Source organism: Vombatus ursinus, unplaced genomic scaffold, assembly GCF_900497805.2.
Source record: "Vombatus ursinus unplaced genomic scaffold, bare-nosed wombat genome assembly UNPS02014821.1, whole genome shotgun sequence".
In the NCBI taxonomy this organism is placed as follows: Eukaryota; Metazoa; Chordata; class Mammalia; order Diprotodontia; family Vombatidae; genus Vombatus; species Vombatus ursinus.
The window spans coordinates 20,100,734-20,114,013 of NW_020954599.1; the positions used below are offsets into that span (position 1 = coordinate 20,100,734).

A 13,280-nucleotide genomic window follows, 5' to 3' on the forward strand; every position below is an offset into this window, starting at 1 on the left:
CCAACCAAAAATATCATTCATTTCAACAGAAAACTGAAGAGATTTTTTTTGCCTTTGATTTTTTTTAAACAAACTGAAACAGATAGATATGGCATAGACTTTTTTTGATGAATATTTCTTTTATGAACTATCATTTAGAGAACGATAGCTCTGAAGGCTGCTAAAACTTGGCATAAACAGAAAAATGATGCTTGTACTATGCTTGGAACATGTGGTTGTGGTGTTTTCTCTCTCTCCCCCCACCCTCCCTCCCCTTGTTTGCTGACATTGGTTTTAATTTGCACGAAACATCCCCTTTGATAGAGTGCAAACAAAACATTGAGATGGAATATCATGACAAAATGATGCATCACAAATGCATTGTTACAGGTAGGACCATCACAGCTTCATGCATTTGGAAACATGCATGAAGAGGAGGACAGGCCCGCCCGGGTGGTTACCATCCAGGTGCCTTGAAAACAGAGAATGCAGAAGTGGCACTGTTGATTTTTAGCTGAAAGGAAAAAGGGGGGGAAAACAAATTATATTGTTGTTTATCAAAATCCTGTCACTTACTGGGCCACAGAAGGAAGATTAAGGCATTTTAACTTTTACAATGGGAGATAATAGACTGAAAGTATAGGTGGGGGGAAGGGCCAGAGTCCATATAACCTGACGCCATGAAGGAAAATTGATCATGTTGAACAGAGAGGATATTAAATGAGAAATCAGGTGTGATAATCTATCCATCCACTCAAAAGGACCTAAGTTACAGAGCAGACGGAAACTGAAATTCTCTGTCACTGTATACCCGAAAAAGATTTTTCTTTCTTTTTTAAAGAAGGAAGGCCTTTCTTCAGTCAAACAAATGAATATTGTAAGGGGACATTTCACATATGTGTAACTGATGCATTCTGATGGCCAAAGTCTACCTGTAAGTTCCTCCAGGAAAGGCTTGGGTAAATACCTTTCTCTGATTACTGAGGAAGTAATTTCACATGAAATGCCAAAATCATGATCTCAATAGTGGGGAAAACAAGGGATTTTAAAAAACTTCATGAGGGGTTCCTTCTCACACTGAACCAGAGCTATGCTTCCTTACATAGGTCATTTCACTAGGCAAGGCACACATCGGACTGTTGTGTTCCCAGCAATAGATTCCCTTGCAAAAGTATGACCCATCCACATTTCCAAAGCAAATCAGTCTAATAAAGTAACAGCACCAGTAGGAATTTCATTCTAGCCAATCCTCAATTATCCTTCTGGATTATCCTCTCTATGGACATCCACAAACTGTTTTTAATCCCAACCTGGTTTGTGCCTTCCATCACTGGACTTCCTGTTTAAAGTACAGAGTTGGGTAAAGAAGCCATTTTGAAAAATTAACCTAAACAATGCATGAGGGAGTGAAGCCGGTAAACAAGGATATAGAATATCAGGTCTCTGAGGTCAGAGACTGTTTTCATTTTTTTTTGTTCTTGTAATTCCTGGTGCTTAGCACAGTCCCCGGCACAAAGGGCCACTGAACATATGCTTATTAGCTTGATTTGCAGAACATTCAGAAATAAAACACATTCTGAAGTCTAATCTAAAATTTTAGATGGTCGTTTACTTTCTCTTAGTCTCACTACTGTGCTCTTTTATTGGTACAGATAATTAAGAATTGTTGTTCTGTCCTGGGTCATAATTAGACAATTGCACCATTTTAGGGAGTTCTAAAATGGCCATGACCCAAGGTTACATTGAAGAAGGTTCCTTTTTAGTGTCTCATTAGCATTAAAGCAAATTTCTCTACAAAGAATGCTAGATGCCCCTCTTAAGAACTCAGGGAGACTTGGCATAGGTTGTGGTATTTTTGAAAGACCCTACATACTCTCTGTTGGAAATAATGCAGGATAAAATATCCTTATAAGAGAATAAGATTTAGAGCCCTAAGGGACATTAGAGATCATCTGGTCCAATCCCAGTTTATGAATGAGGAAAACAGGCTGAGAAAGATGAAGTGATTTACCCAAGGTCATGTCACACAGGGCTGATTCAAACCTAGGTCTCCTGACTTCAAATCCAGTCATCTTTGCATGACAACACATTAATCATAGTGCAGTTGGCAGTCATCAGCTCCGATCATACTAGATCAGGAGCAAATAAGTCACAAGACCCATGAAAACCATAGGTACAACTTCCAGGCCTCAATAGTTTTAACCAAAGAGGTGCTTCCTGAGACATTCTCTTTCCCATCTTAAATACAAGATCACCCATTTAAGTAGCCTACTGTCTTAAGCCACGTGGCATTAAATGGAATCTTTTAAACAGAAATTCTTTCATATAAATTTTATTTTCACCCCTTGGACAGTATTGTATCTCTTTAAGTTTGTAACTCAACTATGGGCTCGCATACTCATTGATGGTAATCCTAATGGGAGGCTCTCTGGGAACCTATCATGATTTGGCACCAAGTCATACTGAGATATGCCATCAGGGATTCTCTATAGGATAACAGGATGGACAATGGAATGAACTCCTTGCTACATTCTGTCTGCCGTCTCCTCTCTTCTTCGAGGCTAATACATAATGGATCCAGCCTGACCTTGGGCGCTATCCTTGGTCCCACTGTCCTGTGTACCAAGTCCAAACTTTTTTAGCCGTTTTGTCTGCCTTCCATAATGTGGCCCTGCAATAATCATTCCACTTTAATCACCACCCTTAATCCTTTAATAATCATCGTTATTTCTACCTCTGTTCTGGGCTTTCTGGGCCTGGTTTTTGCCAACTCACCATTTACATTATACCCATTCATACCTTTGGATCATCGTGTCACTTCTCAAGGCTAAAATGCTTCACTTACCCCTTGGCCACACACTCTCTCGCTTTTCAGATTGTATCCATCTTTAAAAGCCCCTCTCAAGACCCAGGACGCCTTCTCTGAGGACTCTCCCTTCCTTGGAAGCTTTCTGCCTCATCTCACTTAGTACTTATATTTTTATGTGTGCCAAACTCCTCAAGCAGGAAACTTTGCCACCATGGCTTCCAAATAACCGTGGCATATATTATAGTACTTGATACTTCTATAGGTTAATATGCCTTAGAAATATTCTGGTACAAACAACTTCCACTCTTTCACAGATAAGGAAAAGAGGGCCCATGGAGGGTAAGTGCCTTGACCAAGATCACGAGGTAGTAACTCGCAGAATCTGTATTTGAACCTCAGTTCTCTGGCTCCAAATCCAGAATTCTTTTTTTTTTCTTTCACCTTTCTTTTCCTTCCTTCTTTCTTTCCTTTTTTCTCTCTTTCTTTCCTTCTTTTCTTTCTCCCACAGATATTTATTAATTCATTGATCAAACTTGGGATTTGGAAGTGTATAGGTAGCTGAATATGGAAAAACCTCTATTTATTTCCAATAATCAGTCACATTAATGCTGATTTCTAAGACTTTCTTCCAATTTTAATTAGCTAGAAGTAACTCAATCCCCTGCTTCCACCTTGCTCCTGGGGTTCCTTTGTTTTTTTTTTTTTAAACTAGGCTACAAACCGATCTCCTGACTTCCAGTGATCATTAAAGAGACTCCTCCCTGTTCCTTCCTTCCACACCCAAACTTTCTATGCCAACTATGACCACAGAGGAGTGAATAACTTGGCTAATTATATTGTGCCTTCAGTTTGCTGGAGCAGCCTCAAGGCCCTGTCCTATCTTACTATTCAGTGTTGTTGTACCAAGTTTCAGTTCATAAATGAGCTGAGTGAGTTTTGCAGGGAGTTGTGAGATCCTTTATGTTTCTAGGCATTATATATACTAAAAAAACAAAAAACAAAAAACAAAAAAAGCCACCAGCATTATATAATACATGCCATGCTATAAACAATGGAAGATTATAGAGAGCTGACCATGGGCATATTATCAAAGAAGCTGACGGCCTGGAAATATTTACTTGATGGGTACTGTTGGTGAACCCGAGCGGTGAAAATGAACATTTTGCCACTTTCCATCACGGCGGTGCCAGACTCGGGTCTCTTCTGACTGCATAGTCTTTGGCATTCCGCTGCCATCCATGTACTGTGTGAGCCTGATGTACGCTATGCAGGCAGCGTCATCGCCTACCAGATGGACGTGAGGGTTCAGGATGATGGTGTGGATTGGCTTATTGCCTTTGGACAAAGCTACAAGGGAACAAAAGGAAAAGACCAGAACAAAGAACAATGGAATAAAAGGTAGTCACCACAGCTGTGATCAATATATGAACACATTACAACCACAGGAAGTGTTATCTTCTGAATTTGTAAACTCAGCAATTAGCCCCTCTTGGAGAGATCACTTTTATGAAGTTCTGTTTTAACGTGTGTGTCTTTGAATTTTTCCTATATTATGAAATTCCAGGAGGAAAAATAAATTCAATTTTTTGTCTTCTCATGAGGGAGATAAAAGATAGAGAAATGTTTTCAGCTATATTTTTTCCCTTTCTGCAACAGGGACTTTGGAGAAAAAGGAAGTGATAAAACACTTACAGAAAGTGAAGTGGCTGCTTAGTGCTGGTGAACAGTGATTGTCACCAGCCCATGCTGTAAATGCAGAATGTGCTGGAGCAGATGGCAGGATATCCTGTGGTCTCCCAGCAAGCTATCTTTCTTCTTTACTTTATATTTATTAGTAAAGTACATCTATAGCATAAGGCAGGTACATTACATAGCTCTAACATCCTACAGTGCTTTGCTGATAACCATGCAGCAACAGCACTTAAACCAAACAGTTTATTTTAATGCCTGTTAATTGAGTTGGTGACCCATGGCATCCTTAGTGCTTTCCATGGTTAGGGCATGATTATGAGTCTCCTCAATATACTGGTTGCCATTCTCTGGATATACTCCAGCTTGCCAATGTTTTTACTAAAATGTACCATCCAGATAGGAACAAAAAACTATAACTGTGGTCAGATCAGAACAGTCTAGTTAGAATAACAATTTTCCTTGTAGACATCAAGCTTCCATTAACACAGTCTAGGATTGTATTACATTTTTCTGACTGCCAGGTCACACCACTAAGCCAATACTGGATTTAAAGTCTACTAAAATGCCCAGGCCCTTTTCACATCCGTTTTCATCTAACTATATCTCCCTTTCTTTATTGTTGTTTTTTTTAACTGAAGAGTAGCACTCTATTAAATTTCATCTTATTAAATTCATCCCACTGTTTCAGTATATCAAAATCTTTCTTGGAGGTAGTTCTTTTCCATTCAACATATTAGTTACCTCCATCGGGATGATGGCCCTTCTCCCCAAACCAGTGGTTTTCCTCTGAGATTCCTTGTCATTTGCACTGTATATAACTGGTATTCTGTCCGTAGTGGTTAGGATTGTCTCTCTCTTAGAATGGGAGCTCCTTGAGGGCAGGGGCTGTGTTTTTGCTTTTTCTCATATCTACAGCACATAGCATATAGCACATAGTGCTTAGTATATAATAAGCATTTAATAAATATTTGTTGTTGGTGAAATTCTGTAAGAAAGTTTGGGGAAATACGGAATAAAAGATGAAAAAAATATTTACTTTAGCTCTGATGAAAGCATGTTACCAATTACTGAACTACCCAGAGTTTATACACACAGACACACACAAAGAATTTAGATCTCTCTATTTTTTTAATTATGCTAATCTAGTAGCCTTGGAAAGAAGTCAATTTATTTTAAAAAATTGATGACAAAAACCTTGTTGTTTATGTTACCAAAATGCCATTGCCAAAAAACTTGATTTCCTGTATGAAACATGCTTAGCATCAGCGACACATATGGAAACAAAAGAATCACAGGATCATGGATTTAGCACTAGAAGGCATTATTTTTTTTAAATGTGATCTCCAGAGGTTGGGAGGTAGGGATGAATAGAATGAATTTCTAGAATCTAGGGCAGGACTTCTTAACCTGGATCTATAAACTCCCAAGTGGATAGATTTCAGGTATGTGTATGTGTGTGGGGCGGGAGGTGGGGGGGTCCTTGAAATTGGAGGGGAAAAAATGCATCTTTTTTTTACATTAACCTGTAATTGAAATTTAGCTTTTTCTTCAATTATATAAAAATATTATTCTGAGAAGGAGTCCATAGGCTTTAGCAGACTGCCAAAGTGGAGCATAACACACCCACACACACACAAAATCAATCAATCAATCAATCAATATTTATTAATCATCTGCTATTTGGCTGGCACTGTGCTAAATGCTGGGATGTAAAAACAGGCAAAAGATAATCTCTTCCCTCAAGGAGCTTACAGCCTAATGGAGGAGAACTTCTGATCTAAGAGAACTTTTCTGGAAGGTATGAGGATTCTAGCAAAAGTGAATTCCTTGGTCCTACTCTTAGCATGAATACTTTTGTTCTTTAACAATTTTCCTGTGATTAAGAAAGAAATAGCGTTGTCAAGGTCGTTGTGAGCCTTTATCATTTGGAATGCTTTTGGGTATGGATTATTAGTAAACCATCTCTAGCTTGTATTTTCTTTGTGCAGTTCTTCCAAAATGACTGAAATTCTTGCAAATTTATCATGTTATCACAGTATTAATCATTTCTATTCTGTATTGAGAATATAAGCACTTAACATGCTTTCAAAGATTTTATCCCTACTTCAAAGATTATGAGAAAATATATTTATTTGCTATAGCAACAAACAGTAGACTGCTCACAGAGAACTAAAAAAAATCCCTGCATACATTTATGTATGTGTTCATTAGATTTCATGTAATGGAAGAATATTGGTAATTTCAATGCTAACTGTATGGCTAGATTTCATAATGTTGCATTTATGATAAACTGTAGATATTTTATAATGAGTGAGAATTTATGTACCTATCATTCATTTCCTATTTCAATAAAGACACATCCCTATAATGTATCCCTATAATGGCCTAGAGGAAAAAATTCCTACTTCAGATATAACCAGAAAGAAAATTTCATTTGGGAAGAAGCCAAGAAGAACCTGGGAAAAAACATGTAATTTTTTAAAAAGGAGAAAAATACCATTTTCAAAGTAGAATCGATGAAAGTCCATTCCTTCCACTAAATTACCCAAAGCTTCAGGTTCAAAAGCAGTGAGACCTGGGTCACATATTTTTCTGTAGGAAGAAAATAAAAATAGCCCCCAAAGAACTTAATATTAGTCCCATTATTTCACATATATTCATTCTTATTTCTCAACCAGTCAATTCTCCAAAGTACTTCCATAATGCCCCCCAAAGAAACTCTGTGTGAATCAGTTTGGCATATCCCCAGCCTCACCGGCAAATATTTCAAAGGACAAGAGACAATTAAGAGCAGCTTCTTCAAGAATGACAATATCTGTGGAACTACTATTATGGACTCATAAGTATTTCTAAGGACAGTTTCAAATGTACCTATTTAATTTTGATTAATCTAGGATTCATCATTACTAGTGACAGGTACAATATAATGACCATCTGGAGAAAGTCTGTAGGGGTCACTGAGTGGAGAATGAGTTGAAGGAATTGAAGGTCATTCGCTAATTTAATCAAGTGTGCTCTCTGCCTAACCTTTTTATTCTTTCTCCTTTGGAGGGCAATATTTTTTTCAGCTGTTGGACAAAATGTAATCTCAAAAATGATCTATAGAGAGTACCAATCATAGCATGGGGGCCTGACATTTGATTTTCAGGATATTTTTCAATAGAGAACTGACAGTGGTGACTCTTCGTATTTTGCTCAAGCCTTATGGAGGTATCCCTTATGTTTTTCCCTAGCCTGCCTGGTGGGCAAGTATTTTTAAGTTCAAAGGCAAATGTTTAAAATGCCTTTATGAGGAACAAAATGGAAAGAACAGTGTTTCTATGGTAACAAGGGAATTTATATCTCTAACAACTATTATTTCTCCTAGAAATAATAGCTTCTGGTTATTCCCATCGGTGAACTATTGAACACTTAATTCCACACTGTACTAGGAAGTCATTCTTCTCAGAGCTGTTAGACCTTAATGGATCTATCTTTACTACCATCAAAAAAACATGTGTTTGAGAACCCTCTGGTCCATACCCTACATACATCTGTGTGTTTTAGAAAATAATTTTAAAAAATCTATTACCAATTATTATTGGAAAGTAATTCTGTATAGTATATTTGCATATGTATGTAATATACATATGTAATAGATATTTCACACACTTATAATAATTTTGTTGGAATCCACTAAGCTATGGATTAGTGACCTTTCATGAGAAGTGTCCAGTGTACTTGTGTGGAGAGCACATTTTGGAAGCACAAAACTGCCAGAGATGTAAAAGATATATATACACATCACCATACAGAAAGCTCTGGAAAAAAAAGTCCTTTTAAAAATCAGCTCTAAATTGAAAGCTCTAAATCACTCCAGGTTGCAAACAGGTCTCCATGACCAGAGAAAAAAGAGAAATGAGATGAATTCAATGCTAAATTGAATGAATAATATATTAAATGTTTGGATTGTCTGATCTGATCACAGACTTTTTTTTTTCATATCTAGAGTCTATAACTGATTTTTTTTTGGGGGGGGGAAGGAAATTACTTTGGTTGTAAAGACCTGGATAAAAAAAAAGGTTTCTTTTTTTTTTCTAATTCAAAAGACATCTAAAATGCAGAAATTTGTCTTAAAAACATATAAGAACAATTTAAAATAAAAAGGATAATAAAAATCTGGCATAGGCAATTTGTCAGCCTGTTCTAATCCTCTGGTTTTAGAGTTGACAAGGGTAATAAGAGGTTAAAACCTAACAAAATTCCCTTGGAAGACTTCTGTCTTTAACTAAATATACTAAATGAAGTCAAGTTTCCAAGACGAGTTCAAATATTCCACATAAAAGTAAATTTATTTTTAATGTATCTCATAACATTCAAGATGCATCCACTGGGGCACATGCCAACATTGTGGAGGTGTGAACAATACCAGCGACCTTGAATTATATTCATGAGCTTTCACAGGCTGTTGATAGGCTGAGACAACTAAGGTAATACCTTTGCTTCTATATGATGAGGGACCCAATATGAGTATTTTTGGCTTATATTGTTGTGTTCAGTCATTTCAATTGTGTCCAGCTTTGTGTGAACCTATTTGGGGTTTTCTTGGCAGAGATACTGGAGTGGTTTGCTGCTTCCTTCTACAACTCATTTTACATTTAAGGAAACGGAGACAAACAGGGTTAGGTGACTTGCCCAGGGTCACACAGCTAGTAATTGTCTGAGGCTGTATTTGAACTCAGGTTTTCCTGATTTTAGGCCTGGCGCTCTATTCACTGAGCCACTTAGCTGCCCTTTTTTGACTTATAACTCAAATTTTTATTTGCTTTTAGGCATTGAAATAAAGAAGTTGTCAGTGTCTTTTTTTTTCTAAGTTATTACTTGAGGTCCACAGGGGATTACTATCACATAAATTAATAATGTTCAACTTTTACTTCTTCTCAGGCCTTTACAGCCCGCTAGGCCCAACAAATCCTCTTGCAAAGTGACAATGCTATAGACATGGGAAGGCTGTCAGTTCTATTCTTCATATTAAATGTTTAAAGGGTAAGATTATCTCTAACAACAGAGTGGGATTCTTTCCTCTTCTCTGCCTCTCTTCTTCTTCTGTCTTTCCTGTCCTCTCCCTCCCTTCCCCATCCTCTTTTCTCCTGACCTCTCTTTTCCTCTGGTGTCTTCTTCCATCCTCTTCTCCTCCTATCTACCCTGTCCTGTATCCTGTGGGCTCTCCTCTTCTCTTCTGTCCTCTCTTCTCTTCCTTTCCCAACTTCTCCTCTTCTTTCCTCTCCTCACCTTTCTTCTATCTTTCCTTTCTCCTCCTTCCCTCTCCCACTTTTGTTTGCTTGTTTGCTGTTACTTCACTTTAAGGTCAAGCTTGCAAATAACTGTTGCTAGGTCCCATCACACCAGGCCTATTACATATATGCAGAGTGAAGAAAGATTGCTATGGCATCTTAAAGCCTTAGGTCTGAATCACACTTTTGGTTCATACTGGCTGTGGGACCATGAGGAAGGTTTTTAACCTCTCTGTGTTTGAATTTTCCAAGACTGTAAATTACCAACCAGTCATGTGCCTTCATTAGACAAAGGAGTTTACCCATTAAGAGCTCCATATACCAATACAATCCAGGGTCTCCTAAAAAATGATTCCTTTAATTAAGAAAATTCAGTGGCAAAGCACTGGCCTTTGGATGATTTATTTATGCTTGAGAAAAATTTTCTACTTCTAACAAAAATGACGAAACATATGAGAATAAAGACTTATTTCCTTTTGTTCTTTAGAGAAAGATAAATGGGAACTTTATAGCGAAGACATCATGTTTAAATATTCACAATTAGGAATAGAACAAATGTTATGAATTCATGAAAGAAAAATACTACCGGTACTCACGTGTAAGCTTCGAAGTCCCCATTGTTGATTGCTTCAATAAGTTGCTCAGTAACTTTGATAATCTCTTGTTTACGAGCTAAAAGGAAAAGTACAGATACAAGTGAGAAGAAAAAACAACAGGCAATACAAAATCTTATAGCAATACCATTGAAGGTCTGGGATCAGGGTTACTCCCATTTAGGAACCCATCCCATGGCCTTCGGTTGGAATTGACATTCCTTTCCCTCCAGTAGAAAGGACTAGATAAATGTGTGTTTTGAGGGCAAAACCAGAGTATTTCAAAGTTCAAAAATATATCTTATACCTTAGTTCTCTTTTTGAAAGATTATGTAAAAAAAAAGGTTCTCAATATTTAAAATTTGCTTTTTTGAAGAAAAAAAAAAGAAAAAAAAGAAAAGAAAAAAATTGTTATTAAGTCATACGTGTCCATTGAACAATCCTGAGCTTAGTTGTATATGTTTATAACCAGTGAGAAAGAGAAAGAGAGAGCACCAATACCCTTCCAACTGTTTTTTTATATTTAGATATAGTTATCCCTTCTAGGTTAGGGGCATGGCACTGCGTGATCTGGAAAATCTGCTAAAATTTTTTGGCCTTCCCTTCATACCAGAGAAGTGTGAACTTTTTTGTTTTTTTTTTTTTATGGGATATTTACAGTGACCTTATTGTAAAATTTGAGTTGGTATTATACAATACCATGCATATATTTTACACATTTCTGAGTCATCTGCTGCCTTTTGCACGTTATCTGTGGCTTTCACAAAACTCTCAAAAAATTCCCATTTAATTTCATATGCCGACCCTCAATATATTGAAACCATGATGGGGAAAGTCATGATGTGGAAGGGATAACTGTAATTTTTATACTAGTAATGCAATATGACTAGGGTAATATGTTACCCTAAAAACAGAGTTGTTTTTCCTAGAAGCCATGTCATATAATTGTCATTCTAAACTCTTCTTTTTTTTTCTGAGCAGAACTGTCATTTCATTGGTATTGGGAACTCCCAATAAGAAAAAATTCTCTCCCATAGCAGATCAGCACCTGCTCTGCAGCTCATAATTGTAGAATGCTGCCTGGGTATTTAAGTTGCTCACCCAGGGTCACACAGCCACCACAGGTCAGAGATGGTCCTTAAATTCAGGTTATCCTGTTCCTTATCCTCTATACCACAATACCTCAGTTTCTCTGGTTATAACAAAAGAAATTAATATATTAATTTATTATTAATATTTGACCCAATGAAAATCCCATTGTCTTTAGTAATCCTTCCCTAGACAATCTGAAGTGCCCCTGGTGCCCCCAGGCAAATCTCTAAAATGATGTCACAGATAAAGTGCTAATCTGTGTAAAGAGAGACTTTCCTTATTGGGAGTTCTCTATACCAATAGAATCCTAGATCTTGTGAGGGGAAAAAAAGGCTCAGAAAAAAAGAATATTTAAGTTTACAGTGCAGGATGCCAGCTATATGACATGGCTTGCTGTAAAAACAATTATACACATTGTTGTAGCCATATTGCACTACTGGTGGAGAAATTATTCCCCTTCTTCTGAATTTTTATAGGGCTTATTATTTGAACCACTCTTTTTAAAATAGTACCTAGCTAACATTCATATAGCTTTTTAAGGTTTGCAAAGTACTTTATGGAGGCAGCTAGATGGCTTAGTAAACTGAGAGTTGAGCCTAGAGTCAGGATGACCTGAGTTCAAATCCGACTTCAGACACTTACTATGTGACCTTGGCCAAGTCGCTTAACCTCTGTCTGCCTTAATCTACTGGAGAGGGACGTGGCAAATCACTCTGGTATCTTTGCCAAGAAAACCCCACAGACAGTATTGGTGTGCTATAATTCATGGGGTCATGAAAAGTCAGACATGATTGATCAACACAAAGTACTTTATACATGTTATCTCATTTGGTCTGCAATCATTACCCCTGTTTTTATTAACAGATGAGGAAATTGGGCAGCTAGGTGGTGCAGTGGATAGGACACCGCTCCAGGATTCAGGAGGACCCAAGTTCAATTCTGGCCTCAGACACATAGTAGCTGTGTGACCCTGGGCAAGTCACTTAACCCCAATTGCCTCCAAAAAAAAAGCAGATGAGGAAATCAAGGCAGACAGAGTTTAAGTGATCCTTTCTACCTTTCGATCTAGGGTACTATCAAGTTGCATTCATTACAGGGAAAATCTGGATTTTAGCCTTTATTGAGTAAAAAAAAAAAAACAATCAAATACTTGCTCAAGGTCACAGAGCCAGTAATATTTGAGGCAAGATTTGAACTCAGGTCTCCCTGACCTATCTGCTGTCCATCTACATAGCTGAATTTTATTGATCCTTCCCCCAAATCATTGCCTTTCCCAGCATTTTTGCACAATCTAGTTCTATTTTGTAATAAAAATGTCCAATGTGATCCTTTGTGATCTTGCTTCATTCCACACCTGTAGTCTACCACCCCCATTCTGGAAAGAGAGTTATTAGTCTACATTATTAATCTTCTGAAGTCAAAATTGGCCGAACCATTGTTCAGAGTTCACTGCCTAATGTCATCTCTTATATTGAACTTCACTTGTTAATTGTCTTTTACTTTTATTGAATTTCAGAGATCTTTATGTCTCACTTCATCAACTAGACAGAAAACTACTTGAAGGAAGTGGTTGTGCCAGACACTTTTTTTTTTATGGCTCTAACAGCAACTAACACAGTTCTTATACTCAGTAGACACTCAATATATGTCAAGTTAAGTCAATATATATTTATTAAACACCTATTATGTGCAGGGGACTTTGCATTGCAGATACAAAGTGAGGCAAAAACAGTATCTATTCTCAAGGAATTCACAGTCTAATGGAGGAGACAATGTGAAAACAAGCAGGAAAAACAAGCTATATACAAGATATAAAAGTCAAAGCATCCCCATTTTCCTCAC

At 37.3% G+C, this 13,280-nt stretch overlaps 1 protein-coding gene across 3 annotated transcripts in view; it reads right to left on the minus strand.

The window, feature by feature from the left end:
- Positions 1-249: 249 nt before the first annotated feature.
- CAMK2D (calcium/calmodulin dependent protein kinase II delta) overlaps positions 250-13,280 on the minus strand; it is a 340,685-nt gene continuing 327,654 nt past the window's right edge. For all 3 annotated transcript variants that reach the window (XM_027837545.1, XM_027837546.1, XM_027837547.1), the window contains 4 exons: positions 10,350-10,425; positions 6,978-7,072; positions 3,907-4,135; positions 250-493 (listed from right to left, as the gene is read on the minus strand). In XM_027837545.1, the coding sequence (XP_027693346.1) occupies positions 490-493; positions 3,907-4,135; positions 6,978-7,072; positions 10,350-10,425 (404 nt within the window). In that variant the 3' untranslated portion in view covers positions 250-489. The remainder of the gene's footprint in view (positions 494-3,906; positions 4,136-6,977; positions 7,073-10,349; positions 10,426-13,280) is intronic.